This window comes from Neofelis nebulosa, chromosome 14 (assembly GCF_028018385.1).
Source record: "Neofelis nebulosa isolate mNeoNeb1 chromosome 14, mNeoNeb1.pri, whole genome shotgun sequence".
Classification (NCBI taxonomy): domain Eukaryota; kingdom Metazoa; phylum Chordata; class Mammalia; order Carnivora; family Felidae; genus Neofelis; species Neofelis nebulosa.
In genome coordinates, this window is record NC_080795.1 from 27,705,647 (window position 1) to 27,728,400 (window position 22,754).

At 35.5% G+C, this 22,754-nt stretch overlaps 1 protein-coding gene and 1 long non-coding RNA gene across 4 annotated transcripts in view; one reads left to right on the forward strand and one right to left on the reverse strand.

Moving 5' to 3' along the window:
- Positions 1–22,754, reverse strand: part of IL7 (interleukin 7) — a 96,035-nt gene that overhangs the window by 42,947 nt on the left and 30,334 nt on the right. For 2 of the 3 annotated variants that reach the window (XM_058699907.1, XM_058699906.1), the window contains exons 3-4: positions 5,169–5,249; positions 3,942–4,073 (exon numbers count right to left, since the gene is read on the reverse strand). In XM_058699907.1, coding sequence (XP_058555890.1) covers positions 3,942–4,073; positions 5,169–5,249 — 213 coding nt within the window. The remainder of the gene's footprint in view (positions 1–3,941; positions 4,074–5,168; positions 5,250–22,754) is intronic. The other variant, XM_058699908.1, reaches the window with a different exon arrangement.
- Positions 4,256–22,754, forward strand: part of LOC131495111 (uncharacterized) — a 50,852-nt gene continuing 32,353 nt past the window's right edge. Inside the window, exon 1 of the long non-coding RNA XR_009253771.1 lies at positions 4,256–4,434. This is a non-coding gene — a long non-coding RNA (uncharacterized LOC131495111). The remainder of the gene's footprint in view (positions 4,435–22,754) is intronic.

A 22,754-nucleotide genomic window follows, 5' to 3' on the forward strand; every position in this document is an offset into this window, starting at 1 on the left:
CCTGAGAGTAGTGCTATATTAAGAAGGGATCATACATTGTCCAGGACCTGGTGCTTTAGGAAGTGTTTCTGGTGTATGCTGTATGCAGTCTCTACTTTTGTGATTTGGCTGCTCTTTCCCCAGGTCAGTCCTCTGCAGAGTTCCCCCTTGTTTGCAATGGGGAGTGTTTGGGCCTTTATAAATAGGTGTATTTGATTTGTTTGTTAAAATAAGCCTGATTTTTAAAAAATCCTACTCCAAGAAAAGAGAAAAAGAAAAGGAACAAAAACAAACAAGCAACCATAAAACTTTAGGCCTGATTCCAATGAGAAAGAAAGAAAGAAAGAAAGACCTGATCCAAAAATGGGAAAAGGAAAAAAACCCAAACAAACAAAAATTATAAGCCTAATTAAAAAAAAAAAAAAAAGACCAATCCTATTTCCACCAGAACCGAAGCAGAAACTTTGGAGCACTCTATGATCAGTAGACCTGCTGCATGCGGGGTGTCTGTGTTGGTCCTCTGGGGAAGAGACCTGCTGTGCTTGCTCACAGACCTGTCCTAATAAAGATGCCCCTGCAGGATACAGGGGGGCAGGGTTTGGTGTAAGTGGCTCCAGCCTCCACTGATGGTGCTGTATTGCCCACTGAAGCTTGTTATGTGGCAAACACTTTTTAAAGCATATTATATAATCATATTTAATTCTCATATAACCGAGGTAGCTACTTCTATTAGTCTTAATGCAGAACTGAGGAAACAGGGATTCAAAGAAGTAACTTTTTAAAGCTCATGCCATCAGTCAATAGTACAGTTGAGATGTGAATCCAGAGTCTGACTCCAGAGGCTTCACTACTGGTGTAGAAGGGAGATAGAAACTACACTTGAATCAGCAGCTAGACAAGGCAGTAATCACTTCCTACATTGGTTACCACTGAGTCAGCTGAAAGAGGTTTGTCTGGAGAGCATGCCTCGTGTTTAGGGGATGCAGCAATCTCAAGGGTAAGATATTTCCTACCCCATACCTACTTCCCTTCCCCTTCTGGACATATTCAGTCTGAATTACAAATGTCCTTTTCAGTCTATCCAGAATGCATTCTCTTTCTAATTTAATGTTGAATATAATCTGAACTCAATCACTACATTGACCCTCAAAATGGGATTCTGAAAAAGGCAAAGAGGTTCTTTAGGTGTGGATCAGAGCAAGATATTCAGACAGATAGGGGTTTGAATCCCAATTTGTTCTTTTACTAGCTGTATATCCCTGGGGAAATTAAATATTTTGAAGCTCAGTGTCCTCATCTCTATAATGGCAATACGACCACCTCTCCTAGGGTTATAGAGAGGGCTAGATACATAGTGCTTAATAAATGATAGTACTCCTACTTGACTTACTAGGAATATCAATTCTGAAGGCATCACACCTAGCAAAGGATGGGGTGTGCTTTATTGAGGGGTAAGTTCTAGGAAATAATGCCACAATGCACAGTCTGGGCTGGGCTTTCTCTTTGCACTTGTCAGTTCAGGTTCTCTCTCCAACTGGGGAGCCTTTTGGACTCCTGCTGCTCTCTCTCCAACTGGGGAGCCTTTTGGACTCCTGCTGCATACAGGGCTAGACTCCTGGGGAAGTGTTCAGAGTCCTCACTTTGACTTCATGTCTAAGCCATGTTCTTCAATCCAGCTTCTCTGGCAATAAAGCCCCACTTTTAATTCATATCTGCCTTCTGTGTCTATTTACCAATTCATTCACAGAATTTGGCCGTAAAATCGGTCTACAGTTGAGGCAGGGTGGTGGCGTGAGAGATCATAGCGTCAAACCACACCACCTAAATTGAACCCCAGATGTACTTCATACCAATCTGTGACCTTGGGAATGTTTCTAACTTTTTCTGTGTTGTAGTTTCTTAATGGTACATACTTGCAGGATTTTTGTAAAGTCTGAGGTAATATATATATAATACCTAGAGCAGTGCCTGGTACTCTCTTAGCACTAAATAAGGGTTGTTAAAAATAACATATCTGGAGAATTTGTGTCAGAGTAAAGGACAAATAAGAATCCTACTTCCAAGCCCCATCTTTGCTGACCCCAATCAAGCTCTGCCACCATGAACCACAGAACTGATTATTTCAGTGCTATTTGTGTCTCCTTTCCAAGACCTCCCCACCCTTGGTAGCTATTTTGAAATGTCTCTTAACTCCATCGCAATCACTCAGGGGATCCACTTTAAAAGTTGAATTCCCATGGCATTCCCATGTCCAGCACTATGTTAATGCCTGTGAGATATGAAAAACTAATATAGAAGGGTATACTAACCGGGACAAAAGTAGAATTTTAATCAACATGAAAATAAAGTTAGCATTAATTTATTAAATCCTGACCATAAATTTTAATAAGCTTTATCCATCGGAAGCAAAATGAATTAAATAACAATAAAAGGTTATAACATGCTTGACTCATGAAGGAAATTCACTGTAGCTAAATTCAAAATTTAGCATTTTGCCTTATAATTTCAAGAAAAAGGTGGGCTGTATCAGGTTAGTTAACTTTGTAAGAATTTAATTTAATTTCAAGATAGAAATTATTTGTGTATTTTCTTCTACAATTAGTTGATTTTGGAACATGGTATTCCATGCAACATTCAACACACGAGAGAAGGAATTGGAAATATATAGCATACCTCTAACCCTTACTGCTTCCTAAGCCAAGAGTTGATATCACCAGTTTTGTCTGCAGACTTCTCAGTTCAGCCCTGATTTGAGACTTTATGTTCAACATAACTTTTCCAACGACAGTCACTATTAAGCAACTGGATGTATGAGCAATAAGAAGCCTATCTGCCATTAGACTCCATTAGACAGTGCTTTGAAATCACTCTAAATAAGGACTAAAAGGCAGTCGCCTGGAGTATATGCCTTCACAAGATGTAAGCTTGGCCTTGATGGATGCATAGAACAGGATAGTCCAAAGTTATAGAAAAAAGGACAGTAGAAATTCCACATAAAGGACTAACATAAGTAAGGGGAAAAAATTGGAAATAAGCTTGGTAAATCCAGGACACCAAGAGAAGACTGGCTTGCATCAGGTAGATAATGTAATGATAAATGAAGTTCAAATTCCATTGTTTTTATTTTCATCACTGTCAATAGGGCTCAAAGATAATTTTACCATTTCACCTTCTGTGGGCAACTACTGGTATTAAAAAATAGAAACACACATGACCCTTTCCCTATCATGAAAATGTTAAAAATTTCTTTTTAAAAAAGCATAAGAAACTTTTTGGCTTTCTCTCACAGCTGGTAAAATTCCTCAAGGGGGAGGCAATGGTAATAATATATTTGTTGAAACTTTTTTTAGTACTAAGCACTTTACATGAATTATGCCATTTAATCCTTTCAACCTCCTATAAGATACTATTTTTTTCTCCATTTGCACATGAAGAAACAGTTGCCTAGTGTCAAGATAGTGTCTTCCAAATTTTGTTTTGCTGTTTATATTTCATAACCACTAGCAGACAAGTAGGGGAAAATTAGCCCTATATATTTATCAAAATTATTTTAAAAAATAAAAAAAATTGTTGGACATATATATATGTCCAGTTTTAACACGTAAAGATATTTGTTAAATACATTAGATGATCTCTTTTATTGGCTATGAGTTCTTATAAATGTGTACATATACGGATTAAAATTATTAATGTGTTTTAGAGGTAAAAATTTATCACATTAACCTCTTGGAAAGTTATTATAGCAATGAAGTATGCAGTCATTTATTTTTACTCTTCTTTCATAAACTATTTGCCCAGCTAAGAATTGGTAAGATTTTCCTCTACTAGAGTTGAGTAAATGTACTTAAACCTCAGGTAATAATAAGCACTTAGAATTCTAAGATAATAGATACATCCATAAGAGAATTATAGCATCCTATCAGAGGACTAGTTTGTATTTCTGTTCAAAGTAAATAACTTACCTTGGGGGTACAGTTCAACAACTGTAACATGCCCTGTGAAACTCTTGATAAGTGGAGATTGAATTCCTCACTGTTATTCACTTTGACAAAGTGCTTCAACTTGTGAGCAGCACGATATAAAAACACAGCTTCCTATTATAGAAAAAAAAAATCAGAAGGGTTGTGGTTCAAATAAAATATGAAGAAATGATAAGCTTTCGTAAGGAGCCTAAAGCCAGAGCTGTGCTGCCAAATAATGCCTCACCTCCACCCCAGATTTCCATTCCAGTTAATCACATGACTGACAAATAACTAGACTAAAACTGTGTAGCTCCTAAGTGACAGTCTGAAGTCCCTAGAATTTGGTTTAATGATTATTTGACTTTTGAAAGTCTCCTTTCTTTATAATATACATTTATGATCTCATCACTTATGAGTGAGCATATAATAAGATTATTCAATTTTAAATGAGATAACCAAAGGAGAGGGCTTCTGGAGGCAACAGTCATGAAAGGTATGTGGTTTCTCTTATTATTTTTGTACCTTTTGAGCTATGGATGAATAGCTGGCAATAAGAAAATAAAGGTCCATATTCACTTCAAACAAGTCTTTCAAATATTTAAAGAAATTAAAATTAAAAGAATTTATGAATACACTATGAGATACTATGAGGTTAACTTGGTTACTGTGAAATTAAAAAAGACTTGAATATCATACTGGTTTCTGTAGATGGAAATAACACATAATATTTTCTGTAGAAGGAAATGACACAGACTTTTGTTGTAAGGTTTGTAAGTTGTAATATTCCACCAACCAGAGGTAGTAGTTGTTTGAAGATAAACAAATATTGAAAGAAAAAATTTCAAAGTCCTAGAAGTAAATTATCGTCATGACATGTTTGTGAATATGCAAGCAATCACTCTAACAAATATTTTGCTGCAGAAGAATTTCAGAAATAAGGGATATGTATGTCTTTGAATTCAGCAGCTCTTCTAACATTTTCAAAGTGAAAATAGAAATGCTAAAATAGAAAAAAATTATTTACCAAATAAGCATAGGGATCTTTGTAAAATAATTATAAAAGAAGACCACAGTATAACTTAATAGGTCAATGGGAACTGTCTGGTGAGAAACAAAAGAATATGATATGAATATAAGCAATATAATTATCTCTAACAGACATACAAATAATATAAGCTTCTATAAAGTCAAATTTGAATGACATAAATTCCAAGTAATTATTATTACCTTATTATCATCACATGCATGTTTTTTAAAAACGTTAGGTTCATTATTCGGGCAATTGGTACGATTTTTTATCATGGTGTCCTGTAGAAAGTAATTATATAACAGTATGGTTAAATTGGGGACTTTTCTAATATGTAGCAATTTTTAAAACAACGTTATAAAACTTTGTCTTAATATATGCATTTTAAGGAAAATAACTTTAGCCTGGTTCAGCTGACTAGGCATAAAGAATAGTTTTCTGTAGTTGAAGAATAAACAAATATATATACAACCCCTCACATCTTTAGAGCTTCCCCCAGACTCCATAATTTAATCCCAGAAGTCACTGAGAGAATCTGGTTCATTTGGGGAAATAAAAGTAAGTACCTATTTCAGAAGTTATGTTATGTAGACAAAATACTATAAAATTTGAAATCATGAAGTTGAGATGCATTTAAGAGGTTTTCTAGTCCGGTTTCCTGCCACTACAAAACAGCAACAAAAGAAACTTACATTAGAATAAAAGAAAACCTCTTGACACAGTGAAATTGATATTTATTCTACACAGCTTTTTTTAATAATCCAATTTGTCTGGGATGCTTGAGATAGAACTTTGCTAGAAACAATGGGATTGAATGTGTGTGTGTTGTAATGTAGGAGTATGGAGGCAGATAGTACATGTTCATTTTTCATTTCTTTTTTTAAATTTTTTTTTTTTCAACATTTTTTATTTATTTTTTTGGGACAGAGAGAGACAGAGCATGAACGGGGGAGGGGCAGAGAGAGAGGGAGACACAGAATCGGAAACAGGCTCCAGGCTCCGAGCCATCAGCCCAGAGCCTGACGCGGGGCTCGAACTCACGGACCGCGAGATCGTGACCTGGCTGAAGTCGGACGCTTAACCGACTGCGCCACCCAGGCGCCCCTCATTTTTCATTTCTAAGGAATGTAGTATTAAAATGTGGGGACTACTTGAATCAAGAATTTAGTTGAGGTATTAGGAAGAACTTCCTAAGGATTCAGATTCTCTTATGCACAGGACTGGACTATTCTGTCAAGCAAACCAGAAATTCCATGCTATGAGAGCTTCTAGAAAGACTTCAAGTAATCTTAACCTACAGGTTGTCACCAAAGAAACAGGAGAAATGGAGTAATGGCAAACTTTAGTCATGGGCTTCTCTCAGAAAAGTGTGCATTACTCTAGTTACCCGTGAAAAGCATAAATGGTCTCTGGGTATATGCTGGCCTTAATAGTAGTATGTACTATCTGCTTTACCTGCAGGAATTAGTGTCTGAACATTCATTTAACCACTCAACACTTACTATCAGCCAAAGTGCAAGGTCCCTGCCCAGCCCTATGAGAAAAAGAGACTAAGAAAACACAGTCCCAGTTTCTTGTGCCATTTGATACAAAGGGCAGGTGCTGCAGCCCTCGGACACTTTTACATCACTTTTTACCTTTGGAAAAGTATGCTTTTGTAAACAGAAAATTTGTTAGTGTCAACCACCCCCATTATACTGAAAATGTCTCAAGTGAAAATGGGTATATTTTCTATAACTCATGTCGCCATTATACACATTCTAGAAGAAGTAGTGAAGAATTGACATTTGCCTATTAAATCATTTTCCTATGGATATCCATTTAATTCCAAAAAACCCAATAAATCATACATATATTTCTCTTTGACAAAACACAGAGCATTTTTTTGTCATGACATTATTTTTAAAAAGCTATAGAAGAGACTCTATAGAGAACAAACAGGTTGCTGGAGGGGAGTTGGTGGGGGGATGGGCTAAATCGGTGATGGGTATTAAGGAGGGCACTTGTGATGAGCACTGGGTGTTATATGTAAGTGATGAATCACTAAATTCTACTCCTGAAACTAAAAGTACACTATATGTTAACTAACTGGAATTTAAAAAAGAACTTGAAGCATTTAAAAAAAAAAGAAAAAAAGAAGATAGGCAAATGTGTGGCTAATCTGTAATGTTTTCCAATTTACCAAAAATATACAAAATACACACAATTAGTACATAATGAGTACATTTATTGGATCATTTTAACAAATTGCATGGCACATGAATATCTGAGAAGCCATTTGGTGAAGCCATTGCTCCCAGTATTAAAAAAAACAACTCATTGATATGTAGTCATATGTTGTTGTATGTATGTATAACATACAGAAAGGTAATGTTATGCCAGTTGATTTGTTTGCCAAATGCTTGTTATAGTATATAAAGAAGTGACAATACACTTAAAACGTTGACTTCTATAGAGGTAACAATTATTGACTCCAGTGCATTTTATGAATACATTAACAGGTGCACATGAGTGCCAATTACAGTTGGCTTCTGAAATTGTTTTTATGCAAACTTGATGAGAAGGATGGCTCAGACTAAGGTCAATGGAATCACGGAGTTGAAAACCTTAGATATCCATCTCTTGAGTTACTTTACTTGATTTATCAATAATAATTTCTTACAGGCATCATGACATATTCGAAGATTTCTTCATATTTATTATGAATAGGTAAAATCAAAAAAGAAAAGCCAAGATCACATTGACTTTGAACTGCAATATTTTCCAGTATGAAACATGTTATATAAATTGTTCTAAAAATACATAATGTCCTTTCAATTATAAACTGACATGTCTTTCAGTATAATTTTCTTCTTGGGAATTTTTCCTATTATGTTTGTAACAGTAGCTTCTTCAGAAACACTAATTGTATATAAAATGGATTTCATCTTTTCTTTTATATATTTATCTTTGATTTTTAAAAATCTCATTTTTTGTGTTTTTCCCCCGTATCTTCCGTATGCCTGTTCTAGCACAGCACTTACTCCTTGTTCCATCTATCCTCCATTTTCCCCCTAAATCTAAAGAGCTCACCTTAATTTTCTCTATTTTCTCTTCTCTTACATTGTATTATTTTTAGATCTTTTTACTTTGGTTTCTTAGAAAGTTTTGAGAAGAAAAATTTTGACATTTTCTACTGCTTTCATGGATAATTCATCTTTGATATGAATTCATTTTTCTCATCTATGTATTCATTTGCTTATTTATGTGTTTATTTGTTCATTTATTTTGGTAATATCAATACATAGTCTTTTTATTGCCCGGTTATCTTTTGAAGTGATGCTAAAGTAAATTAGATGATTTTTCAGCCAGTATACAACTCTTCCCTCCACCTTATCAGAGGACGTATTAGTTTCCTAGGGCTATTGTAGAAAATTACCAAAAACTTGGTGGCTCAAAAAAACCAGAAATTTATTCTGTCACAATTCTGGAGGTCAGAAGTCCAAAAGGAAGGTATCAGAGATTCTAGGAGAGAATCCATGGTTTGCCTCTTCTTTCTTCTGTTGGTTACCAGCATGCTTTGGCGTTCCTTGGCTTGTGGCCACAAGGCTCTAGCCTCTGCCTGCAACTTCATCAGCTTCTTTTCTATGTGTTTGTTAGATCTCCCCCCGTGTTTCTCTCTCTTCTTTTTCTTCCAAGTTTTTATTTAAATTCCAGTTAGTTAACATACAGTGAAATATTAGTTTCAGGTGTAGAATTTAGCGATTTAGCACTTAAATACAATACCTGTTGCTCATCACAACAAGTGCACTCCTTAATCCCCATCACCTATTTAACCATCTCCCCATCCACCTCCCCTCTGGTAACCATCAATTTGTTTTCTATAGTTATGTGTATGTTTCTTGGTTTGCCTCTCTTTTCCCCAACGATGTTCATTTGTTTGGTTTCTTAAATTCCACATATGAGTGAAATCATATGGTATTTGTCTTTCTCTGCCTGATTTATTTTGCTTAGCATACTACTCTCTAGCTCCATCCATGTTATTGCAAATGGCAGGATTTCATTCTTTTTGATAGCTAAGAAATATTCTAGTGTGTGTGTGTGTGTGTGTGTGTGTGTGTGTATACTATTTCTTATTTATCCATTCATCAGTCGATGACATCTGGGCTCTTTCCATAATTTTGCTCTTGGCTATTGTTGATAGTGCTGCAATAAACGTCAGGGTTCATGTATCTCTTTGAATTAGTATTTTTGTATTCTTTGGGTAAATAACTAGTAGTGCAATTGCTGAATTGTAGGGCAGTTCTATTTTCAACTTTTTGAGGAAGCTCCATACTGTTTTCCAGATTGGCTGTACCAGTTTGCATTGGCACCCCCACCTTTCTCTTATAAAGAGAATGCCACCTGTGATGGCATTTAGGCCCAACTGGGCCTAAATCCAAGATAGTTTCATTATGTCAAAATTCTTAATCACATCTGCAAAGACTCTTCTTCCTTATAAATTTCTAAAGATTTGAACCTGATGTCATCAAGTGACCATAGCCTCCTGTAGAGAAGTACTTCCCTGCCCATTGATGTTGAGTTTGACCAAAATACTGTGCTTTTGGATAGTGGACATTTGCAGATGGGACAAGAGCAGAGGCTTGAAATGTATTTGCACAACTGAGTTGGGCTACTTACACCAATGTCTTTCAACATGAGAATAAGCCTCTGGTAGCAGCTTGTTCATTAGCTAATACTGCCTACTAAATTATCACAAAACTTAGTAGCTTAAAACAAGAAACATTTATTACCGTATAGTTTCTGGGGCCCAGAAATGTTGGAGGAGCTTAACTGAGTGCTTCTGACTCTGCATCTTCCATGGAGCTGTAGTCAAGATGTTGGCCTTATCTGTAGTCAAGTGAGGCTTGACTAGGTCTAAAGGATCCACTTTCGAGAGGTCTTATTCACATAGCTATTAGCAGGAGGCCCCAATTTCTCACCACATGGGCCTCTCCATAGGTGTAAGTATCCTTACCAAGATGGTGGCTGACTTCCTCACAAGCATGCAGTTCAACACACAGCAAGGAGGAGGCTACAAAAATGTCTGTTATGACCTGGTCAAAAGTCACACACTGCCACTTCCATCTTATTCTATCGGTTGCCAGTGAGTCACTAATTACAGTCCATACTCAAGAAGCAGAGAATTAAGCTCCATCTCTTCAAAGGAGCATCAAAGAATTTGTAAACATATTTTAAAACTACCACATAGCTGTTCCTTCTGGGTCCTGTGACCCACAATGAAGCATGTAGAGGTGATCGAGCCCAACCAAGTTGCATACCTGTGATTTGGAGATAAATGCATACTGTTGTATGTCTTAGTGCTGTTTGTTATGAAGTAAAAGCTGACTCACAGAAAACTATTGCTTCTTGGATCAATTAATGGCCAAAAATAAGGTAGGAAGGGGGAAGGGTAATGGCCTGGGGCAGCTAGTACCTTCAGTTCACATATATTGTCTTAGAACATTCTTACTCAATTAGCATCACAAAGAGATAGTTCTCTTCTTAATTTTTCTTTTTCCTTTTTTTTTTCCCTTTAGGAGACAAGGTCAGTCTGGCCTACATGGAATCTTCATGGTCACATGTGTCTAAATGAACTAATGTCTATTGCTGATAAATGATTCTGGTCATCAGCTACATGCTATTTCTTTTCTGTCTTCCTATTCATTTTGTAGGACAAGGCTGATTCTAAGGATTGGGGTTTTGACGCAGAAGATAAAGATTCAGACTCATACCTTGCCATTCTCTGAAAATGAACTTGTTGCCTACAGAAATAGTCTTAATTTCTGATCATCACTATCACAGCCTATCCATGGTCCAAAGCCTTGTCCCATATAAAGATTCATTTGGAGGGCCTTTTCAAAGTGAGACTTATTTTTGGTGAAATCTGTACTACATCTGAAATTTGAAAAGGTGTATATTGCTCTTGGAATCCTATTTTAATTGGTACAAATTTTACCATTTGTCAGGTAGCTTAGCAGACTGTAGTATGAATTGGTAATTGATTCTTAGTGTAAATAAAATGTCATTCGTTTATTCTTCAATCAAATACTTGTTGAGCATCTACCATGTACTTTACAGTAGTAGAGACAGAACTGTGATCAAAATCATAAATGGTTGCAAACTTCAGGGATTTTACTGTCTGGTAGCAAAGACAGACATTATTCCAATAATCACAATCAAATCCAAACTTGATAACTGTTAAGAATAAAGGGCATATGCAGCCATGAAAACCTATACAAGAACCTATACAAGATTTTACTTAAGAACCTCAGTGAAGACTTTCCTGAGAAAGAAATACTTTAACTGAGATCTGAACCATGAGTGAACTAAAGAAAGAGAAAATAGAGGAGGATTTGTGATGTAGGAAACTGCATGTGTGGCTACATTTAAATGGGGCGGGGGGGGGGGGAAATGACAGATATGCTTCTGGAAAAAAAGAGTAAGGGAAAGCAGGTGTATAGCTGAGAAAGCAAAAGAAATCACTGGTTCTGCATGAAAACAGAAGGGCTGGAAGAGACAAAATTATGCAGGTGCTTAAGAACATGTTAAAGAGCATTGTCTTGATCCTAAAAGCAAGAGTTAATGGCTAAATACCTTTTTCAGAGATTATATTAATAGCAGTCTGATGAAAAGAAGAATTCAAGAAGGTATATGCATGAATCTTTAGGAAGCTATTGCATTGTCTGTGCTTGAGATCACGGTTTATTGGACCTGGTGGTGGGAGAGAATGTAGAGATAGGTGAATCTTTAGGAAGCCAATTTAACATGATTTAAAAATTAAAGTTAATGGAGATTGACATACCAAGGATGATTGATGGTTTTTCTGGTACTGTGTTGCAATTTAATGAGAAAGGGAATAGTAGAAAAGGTGGAGTAAATAAGTCATGTGTGTGATTTTAAACAGATGAAGTTTGAACTGATGTTCAGAGATCTAAGAACAGATGTCAAATAGACACATACATAGAAAAGTCAGAGAACTGTAAACAAAACCAGAAGAATAGATTGTTTTAAAGAGGTGAAGTTCCATTATCTAAAATGCCAACTAAAAAGTCAAGTAAGTGGGGCACCTGGGCGGCTCAGTTGGTTAAACGTCTGACTTCAGCTCAGGTCATGATCTCGTGGTTCGTGGGTTTGAGGCCTGTCTCAGGCTCTGTGCTGACAGCTCCGAGCCTGGAGCTTGCTTCAGATTCTGTGTCTCCCTCTCTCTCTGCCCCTCCCACACTCGTGCTCTGTCTCTCTCTCTTTCAAAAATAAATAAACATTAAAAAAAATTTTAAAGGTCAAGTTAGCTAAGTTCTGTATGAAATTTATCCACATAAAAGGAGCAAACTAAAGTAGAAAAAAACTGATAATAAATGGTAATACTAATGATGGAACATAAAATATTAAGCAGATATTATATTTGTTTTGAGGTAATGTGTGTGAACAAAGGAATATGCTTATAATAAAACATCAAAAGAAAAAAATATTACATAAAGCGTATATTCAAATGTATGTACATATGCACACATATGAACATATATAGGAGAGGCTCTCTTAACTGATCAACATTAAACTAACTTTCTAGTTTGGTCAATACTCTATCTTTTCTGTAAAAACATATTGGCCAATGCCACAGCACACCGAACACCCCCAACTAGTAGTCTAGTTCCTGACATACTCATACATTTTTGCTCTTATGACTTGAGTTGCACATTTACTAAGTCAATTCCTTAACACTGAGTTATAGTCTGGCATGTAAGGAACTTAGATGCTGCCACTCTGTCATAATAACAAGTAAAAAGCTGAACCATCCGAAGAATCAACAACTCTTTATATCTGTCAGAAAAAGGAGTTTACAGGGAAAACTGCTGCCCCAAATATTGGAGAGACAGACAGGTAGATACAAATAATCACAATTTATAGCGGCATAAATCTCCATGGGAGCCAGCTAGACAGAAAAACCTAATCCATAATTTATAATTTGCTGAATGCTGAGTGGACAAGTTTGAGAGTTAAAACTCCAAGGGTACCCTATCATCAGTGTGTGTGTAGTGGGGCGGGGCGAGGCACACTCTTCTGAGTTTTTCCTATAGAAGTTCTATGAGTTCCTCACAGTGAATATCTAAGAAAAATCCCCATGTGCTTCTGGCAGAGGGAAGGAAACAAAACGATTTTCAAATATGTCAGAGCATTATGTTGTTCTTAACAAGGCCTACCTCAGGAGAAACTAGTTAAACAGAACCTAACCTGATGGGTTTTATCAGAGCCCAACCTATCTGGGGTAAAAGAAATATCCAACTCCATCCCCTCTAGCCATCTTGTCTCACCTAACATGGGGAGATACTGAGAAGCATGGGGAAAGTTTACAGTCCAGGGGCACAGACTCATCAAAAGACTGAGACCTAATCATAGTGATATAAAATGTTCCCTTTCTCCCCACGTCTTATCACTTCATTACTCAAAGCCTATTTGCCACAGATGCTTGTTCAATACATCATGTCCATCCTTCAATAAAAAAATTACAAGGCATACTAAAAGGCAAAAGGCACAATTTGAAGAGACAGAGCAAGCATCAGAACCAGAATCAGGGCAGAGATGTTGGAATTATCAGACTGGGAATTTTACAGTAAGGGCTTTATAGGGAGAAGTAGACAACATGCAAGAAAAATGGATAATGTAACAGAGAGAAATTCTAAGAAAGGATATAAAAATAAATTCTAGAGATCAAAACTCTTATGATAGAATAATGATCTTTATTAGAGTAGACATGACTGAGGAAAGAGTCTCTGAGCTTGAGAATATGACAATAGAAACATCTAAAACTTACAAGCAAAAAGGAAAAATACTAGAAAAAAATCCAGAACAGAGTCTCTAAGAATCCTGGACAACTACAAAATGTGTAACAAACATACAGTGGGAATATCAAAAGAAGAGATAAAAAGGAACTCAAACAATATTTAAAGCAATGATGACTGAGAATTTCCCCCCAAATTAATGCCAGACACCAAACCACAGATTCAGGAAGTTCAGAGAACACTAAGCAGAATAAGCATCCCAATCCTATATCTAGGCATATTGTATTAAAACTTTAGAAGATCAAAGATAAAAAAAAAAAAACTTGAAAGAAGCCATGGGTGGGGAGATGGTTGGGCAAAAATCTTACCTATAAAGGAAGCAAAGATAAGAATTACATCCAAATTCTCAGAAATCACTGAAGCAAGAAGAGAGTAAAGTGAAATATTTAAAGTGTTGAGAGAAAAAACCACCAACCTGAAATTCTGTGCCCTGAGAAGTTATACTTGAAAGAGGAAAGAAACAAAGACTTTCTCAGACAAATAAAAGCTAAGGTAATTTGTTGTCAATAGACCTGCCTTGAAAGCAATGTTAAAAAAAAAAAAAGTACTTCAGAGGGGAGGAAGATTATATAGGTCAGAAATTCAGATACACACACACACACACACACACACACACACAAAGGGAAGAGCATCAGAGAATTAATAAGTAAAGATAAAATAACAACTTTTATTTTCTTATTCCCTAGCAGCTCATTTAAAATAATATTAGCAATGATGCATTTGAATTTTTTTTCAACGTTTTTTATTTATTTTTGGGACAGAGAGAGACAGAGCATGAACGGGGGAGGGACAGAGAGAGAGGGAGACACAGAATCGGAAACAGGCTCCAGGCTCCAAGCCATCGGCCCAGAGCCTGACGGGGCTCGAACTCACGGACCGCGAGATCGTGACCTGGCTGAAGTCGGACGCTTAACCGACTGCGCCACCCAGGCGCCCCAGCAATGATGCATTTGAATATATATACATATATATGTGTATATATATATATGTGTGTATATATATATATATATATATATATGTATACACACACACACACATATATATATGTATATATAACTTGATTATATATATGTGTGTGTGTATGTATAATGTTTGCTTATAACTGAAATGAATGAAAGCAATGATACAAGTGACAGGAGGAAGGAAGAAAAGGATTGAGAATATTTTGTTATTTTAAGGTACTTGTACCACCTGTGAAGTGGTATAGCATTATTTGGAAATGAACTTGGATTAGTTGTAAATATATATGGAAAACTCTAGGGTAGCTCCAAAAAATTAAAAAATGTATAATTTCTATACTAACAAAGGAGAGAAATGGAATTATATAAAATTTCAAATCACAAAAGGCAAATAAAAAAGGATGGAAAACGAAAATAGGAACAAAGAACAACAAATAGAAAATAGTAAAAAAATATATAGTAGGCATTAATCCAACTGTATTAATAACCACTTTAAATGTCAATAGTCTAAATACATCAATTAAAAAACATTGTCAGATGGATCAAAAGGACATAACTCAAGTATATATTGTCTACAAGAAATGCACTTTTTAAAAATTTTATTAAAAAAAAATTTTAATGTATTTTTTTTTTGAGAGACAGAGCATGAGTGGGAGAGAAGCAGAAAAAAAAGGAGACAAAGAATCTGAAGGAGGCTCCAGGCTCTGAGCTGTCAGACATGGGACTTGAACCCACGAACTATGAGACATGGGGCTTGAACTCATGAACCGTGAGATCATGACCCGACCCAAAGTCGGAGCTTAACCGACTGAGACACCCAGGCACCTCATCCCCCTGAACGCACTTTAAATATAAAGAGACATGTAGATTAAGAGTAAAGTGATGGAGACATATATACCATGCCAAGACTAATGAAAAGAAAGGAGGGGTAACAGTATTAATTTCAGACAGAGATGACTTCAGAGCAAGGAAAGTTATCAGGGATAAAAATGGGCAATACATAATGGCAAAGGAATCAATTCTATTCTTAGTGTGTATGTGCCTAATAACAGAGACAAAATAAATGAGGCAAAAACTGATAGGATGCAGAGAAATAAATGAATCCACTATTATAATTGGAAGCAATAACATCCCTCTCTCAGAAATGGACGGATCTAGCAAGCAGAAAATCAGTAAGGACATTTGAACACAAGTTGAACATAAGAGCACCATCAGTTAACTGTATATAATTGACATCCATAGACCATTTAATCCAACAGCAGATTACAGATTCTTCTCAAGCACACATGGAATATTATCCAAGACAGACCACATTCTGGGCCATAAAATAAACCTTAACAAATTTAAAAGAATAGAAATCATACAATGTCTGCTGTTAGATCACAATGGAATTAAGCTAGAAAGAGCTAGAAAATCACAACATATTTGGAGATTAAACAACATACTTTGAAGTAATATATGGATCAAAGAAGAAATTTAAAGAGAAATTTTAAAATATTTGAAATAAATAAAAATGAAAATATAATTTATCAAAATCTGAGATGCAGTGAAAGCAATCCTTAGTGGAAAATTTAAAGTATTGAATGCTTTAAATTTGTGTTAGAAAGGAAAAAGTATCTGGAAAAAAAAAAGGAAAAAGTATTGATTTTGAATATATATATATTGAAATCTAAGTAAAAATCTAAGAAAATCGGTAATCTAAGCTTCCACCTTAGGAAACGATAAAAAGAAGAGAAAATTAAATTCAAAGTAAGCAAAAGAGAAGAATGATAAAAGTTAGAGCAGAAATCAATTAAATTGAAAATAAGAAATCAACAGAGAAAATCAGTAACACCCAAAGTGGCTTCTTTGAAGACTTATAATAAGATCAATAACCTTTAGCCAGTTTAACTAGGAAGAAAAACCACAGAAATTACTAACATCAGAAATGAAAAAGAGGACATCGCTACAGATTCCATGACCATTACAAAGACAATTAAGAGAATTCTATTAATAACTCTATATCTCCAAATTGATAACCTAGATAAAATGGACTACTTTTTTGAAAGACATAATCTGCTATATATAATTTCTTATGTGTTTGATAGAATTCATCAGTGAATCTATCTGGGCCTGGTATTTCTGTTTTGAAAGGTTATTGGCAATTAACTGAATTGCTTTAATACTGATAGGCCTATTCAGGTTGTCTATTTCTGGGTAAATTTTGTCAGATTTGGCATTTTTCATATATAGTCTTATTATGTTGAGGTATGTTCCTCTAACCCCACTTTACTGAGAGTTTTTTTTTTTTATCATGAATAGATATTGAATTTTGTCAAATATTTTTCCTGCATCTCTTGAGATGATCATAAGTTTTTAGCCTCCATTTTGTTGATGTGGTATATCATGTTGTTGATTTGCAAATATTGAACCCTCCATGTATCTACAAGAATAAATCCCACTTGATCATGGTGAAAAATCTTTTTAATGTATTGTATGTGGCTTTCTAATATTTTGTTGAGAATTTTTGCATCTGTGTTCATCAAGAATACTGGCCTGTAGTGTTTTTGTTTGTTTGTTTGTCTGTGGTATCTTTGTCTGGTTTTGATATCAGGGTAATGCTGGCCTCATAGAATGAATTTGGAAGCTTACCTTCCTCTTCTATTTTTTTGGAATAGTTTGAGAATAGGTATTAATTCTTTAAATGTTTGGCATAATTCACCTGTGAATCCATCTGGTCCCAGACTTTTATTTTTTGCTACCTTTTATTTTAAATTGCCAATTCAATTCAGTTACTTGTAATTGGTCTGTTTAGATTTTCCATTTCTTCTCGGTTCAGTTTTGGAAGATTGTATGTTTCTAGGAATTTATCCATTTCTTCTAGGTTGTCCAATTTGTTGGCATATAATTTTTCATAGTATTCTCTTACAATCATTTGTATTTCTGTGGTGTCACTTGTTAATTTTCCTCTCATTTCCGATTTTATTTATTTGGGTCCTGTCTCTTTTTCTTGATAAGTCTGCCTAAGGGTTTATCAATTTTGTTTATCTTTCCAAAGAACCAGCTCTTGGTTTCATTAATTTTTTCCCTTTATTCCTTTTTTTGTGTGTGTCTCTATCTCACCTATTTCTTTATATTTTCTTTATTCTACTCACCTTGTGTTTTGTTTGTTCTCTTTTTCTAGTTCTTTTAGGTGTAACGTTAGGTTGTTTATTTGAGATTTTTCTTTATTCTTGTGGTAGGCCTGTATCACTATATATTTCCCTCTTAGAACGGCTTTCACTGGGTCCTGAAGATTTTGGACCATTGTGTTTTCATTTTCACTTTTCTCCATTTAAAAAAATTTCTCTCGGGGCGCCTGGGTGGCGCAGTCGGTTAAGCGTCCGACTTCAGCCAGGTCACGATCTCGCGGTCCGTGAGTTCGAGCCCCGCGTCAGGCTCTGGGCTGATGGCTCGGAGCCTGGAGCCTGTTTCCGATTCTGTGTCTCCCTCTCTCTCTGCCCCTCCCCCGTTCATGCTCTGTCTCTCTCTGTCCCAAAAATAAATAAAAAACGTTGAAAAAAAAAATTTTTTTTTTAAAAATAAAAAAAAAAAATAAAAAAAAAAATAAAAAAAAAAATTTCTCTCTCTCTTTTTTTATTTGAGAGAGAGAAAGAGAGAGAGAGAGAGAGAGAGAGAGAGATGTGAGCAGGGACAGAGGGAAAGAGAGTGAGAATCTTAAGTAGGCTTACGCGTGGACCCTGATGTGGGGCTTGATCCCTTGACTGTGAGATCATGACCTGAGCTAAAATCAAGAGTCAAATGCTCAAGTGACTGAGCCACCCAGGCACCCCTGGAAAATTCTTTTTAAGAATTATCTTAAATACCAAAATTCATATACCAAAATTATAAAACATATGAAAAGAAGCATAAAGAAAGAATAGTATCTGAGAGTAAGTAATGAATCACTTTAAACTCTGAAATTGAGACTAACTGCACAAAAAAATGGATTATATGAGATATACAATGGAAATAAAACAAATTTTAAAAATATTTCTTATATAAAATGTACAAATTGATTATTAAAAGACAAACAACCTAAAAATGGATAAGAATAGGCTTGATTAATATAAAAGGAAATGCACACTGTCAACATGAAATGATGCCCATTTTATAGTAGCAATAGAAATGCAAATTTAGCCTATAATTAGGCACAGATTTTCACTTATCAAGATTGGTAAAAATGTTAAAGGCTAATGACATCTGTTGCTGGCAAGGATGTGACAAAATGTGCTCCCTTATCTGCTGGCCAAAGTGTGAATCATTTTTCAAATGAATATACCATTTTCTTCAGCAAATCTCAATTAGGGGAACCAATTTTACAGAAATTTAAGGATAAGGAGTAACTGGGTGGTTAAGTTGGCTGAGCGTCCGTCTCTTTGTTGCAGCTCAGGTCAGGTCACGTTTTGAGCACCACATCCAGCTCTGCACTGACAATGTTGAGCCTGCTTGGGATTCTCTCCCTCCCTCTTTCTGCCTCTCCCCTGCTAGTGCTCTTTCTCTCTCAAAATAAATAAACTTTGAAAAAAAGAAATTCAAGGATTAACTCAAAGGAGATAATATGCACATACAAATATATATATGTATACACATACAAAGATGTCTGTTGTAACATTGTAGGATTAAATATTGACTGATCACCAATAAGAAAACTGTTGGAAGAACTGTAGAATACACTAAATGTGGAACATAATGCATTTATGAAAAAACTGTCCTAGATATATTTGGCCTAGAATGATAGTCATGATATAAAGTGAAAATAATGCATAACAAATAGAAGAGCCATGAATATATTATGAACCCTCTATTAAAAATTGTAAAGGAAAATACGTTCATATGTCCTATATATGCAGATATGTGTGCAAATTTTGTATGTTTATATGCACATTACATATATGCATAGCTTTTCTTGAGCAAGAAGGATATTTTCATCAAACTGCTAATATTAATTATTTCAGGTGCATGATTCTGGTGGGGACAGTGGAGAGAAATTAAAAAGGTTTCATACATCTCAGTACTGTTTGAATAATGGCAAACAAGTAACATATTTGACATTAAAAATATTTTTATGTTCAAAGTAAGTAAAAAAAAAACAAATATAGGAAAGCTCTGTACCATGCAAACCAAAAATTAAAGTAGCATAGTACAAACAGTGTGAGCAAAAAATTTATTGCACAAACTAGAACACTTTTAAGAATGCAAGAGGAAACTAATCAAATAGGCTGCCATTCTGGTACAATCCAGAATGGTCCCAGAAAACTGGGGTATGTGGTCACCCTGTGAAAAAAATAAACTTCGAAAGTATTATCACAGAGAACAAAGAAGAATATTTTCTTTTTTTTCTTTTCCAAGTTTTTATTTAAATTCCAGCTAGTTAACTGATAGAGCAATATTAGTTTCAGGTGTAGAATTTAGTGACTCATAACTTACATACAATGCCCGGTGCTTATCGCCCTCTTTAATACTCATCACCAGTTTAACATGCCCCCACCCAACCACCTCTCCTCCAGTAAGCCTCAGTTTGTTCTCTATAGTTAAGGATCTGTTTTTTGGTTTGCCTCTCTCTCTCTCTCTCTCAAAATAAGTGAATCAAAATAAGAGAATCCTCTCTTAGAAATATGCCAATCTTCTCATTCCCTTCTGTCTTGGAGAAAATGCTCTTGAAATTTTATATGCTCAGACTCAATTTGGATATAATTAGTTGTTTATTCTTTTTCTTGAAACACTGGCTTTTCTACTAAAAAATTCCATTCCATAACAAATATGTCATATAACTGTTCCAAAAGAAAGCAGTTACAGCAATACAGTTATGAAAAGGGCTCTGGAGTTAGATGGTCTGGGCATAATTTTATATTGTAGCATCCACTAGCTGTGACTCTGGGCAAATTACTTTATTTCATTATGCCTCAGTTTTTCCTATGAAAGAAACTGTATATTATATCCCAGTGTGGTAACAGAATAATAATAGTACTGAACTCAAAAGATCTTTGTGAGATGAGGAGAGATATGTAGTTAAACTTTGTGTTTTTTACAGAAACACACATTGAAAACTGTGAATGAAAGTATCATAAGAGTACCTTTTCATCTGTGGATCTTCAGTCCCTAGAACCACACCTGAATCTTTAAGTTGTTTAGTAAATATCTGTTAAATTTAAAAATTCAATTATATTATCATTATTACTAAGATACCCCTCTTTATTTTCCTGTTTTCTCCACTTTTTCCATAAACTTTAATGTTACCTCAGTCCAATTAAAATTGTTTCTACCTCCTCCAGTCTACAAGCTGTTTCCTTTCAAATGCAACAATCCTATCTCCAGCGTGTTTGTGTGCTAGGGCCTGACATAGAGCCAAATGTGCTCTAAAAATGTTGGATGCAGGGGGCGAAATGGGTGAAAGTACTCAAAAGGTACAAAATTCCCATTATAAAATTACTAAGTCTGGGGAATGTAATGTAAAGCATGGTGACCATAATTAATAGTGCTATACTGTATATTTGAAAGTTGCTAATAGAGTAAATCTTATAACTTTCATCACAAGAAAAAAATTGTAACTGTGTAGTGATGGATGTTAACTAGACTTATTGTGGTGACCATTTTGCAATATACAAAAATAGTGAATCACTTTTGGATGCCTGAAACTAATGTTGCATGCCAATTATATCTTAACTTAAAAAAAAGTGTCTAGGAGGCCAATACAGGTAAGGCAGGAATCTATGGTTTGACTGTATGCTAAGTCACTTCGTACAAACTTATGTGGTAAAAAAATGTTATAATTCTACATTGGTATTCATCTGGTCTAGGGAAAAATCACCTCTGGGTGGAATGGCATCATTTAAAGACACTTAGATTCTTAAGAAATTATTTACTGTGGCTGCAAGGCTAATAATCACAGGTGTTGTCATTTAGGTGATAGCATGTTTATCTTCTGTTGATTCCCTGCTTATCTATGTGAAGAACCTTAGTAAACAAGTCCCTAAAAACATTTATTTTGCAAGCTTTGTTTTCAAAGACATAGGTGTATGTGTGTGTGAATATAATAAATATGTAACTATATGTACACAGTGCTACTATAACATATGTCATATGTTACATATATCATAAATTACATTACATACATATATAAATATGAATAGTGCTACTATAATTACTAGAATCAGGGGAAATATATATATATGTATACATATATGTATATGTGTATATATACACATATATATGTATATATACATATGAATGGGTTTTGAAGTTTTGATTTTATTTTTTTTAATGTTTGTTTATTTTTGAGACAGAGAGAGAGAGCATAAGCAGGGAAGGGGCAGAGAGAGAGGGAGACACAGAATCTGAAGCAGGCTCCAGGCTCTGAGCTGTCAGCACAGAGCCCAACGCAGGGCCCGAACTCACGAACTGTGAGATCATGACCTGAGCCGAAGTCGGACGCTTAACCGACTGAGCCACCCAGGCGCCCCGAAGTTTTTTTTTTTATTATTATTATTTTTTATTTATTTTTGAGACAGAGAAAGACAGAGCGTGAGCAGGGGAGGGGCAGAGAGAGAGGGAGGCACAGAAACCAAAGCAGGCTCCAGGCTCTGAGCTGTCAGCACAGAGCCCAACGCAGGGCTCGAACTCACGAACTGTGAGATCATGACCTGAGCCGAAGTCGGACGCTTAACCGACTGAGCCACCCAGGCGCCCCGAAGTTTTTTTTTATTATTATTATTTTTTTTAATTTATTTTTGAGACAGAGAAAGACAGAGCATGAGCAGGGGAGGGGCAGAGAGAGAGGGAGGCACAGAAACCAAAGCAGGCTCCAGGCTCTGAGCTGTCAGCACAGAGCCCAACGCAGGGCTCGAACTCACGAACTGTGAGATCATGACCTGAGCCGAAGTCAGACGCTTAACCGACTGAGCCACCCAGGCGCCCGAAGTTTTTTTTTTTTTTTTTTTTTTTTTTTTAT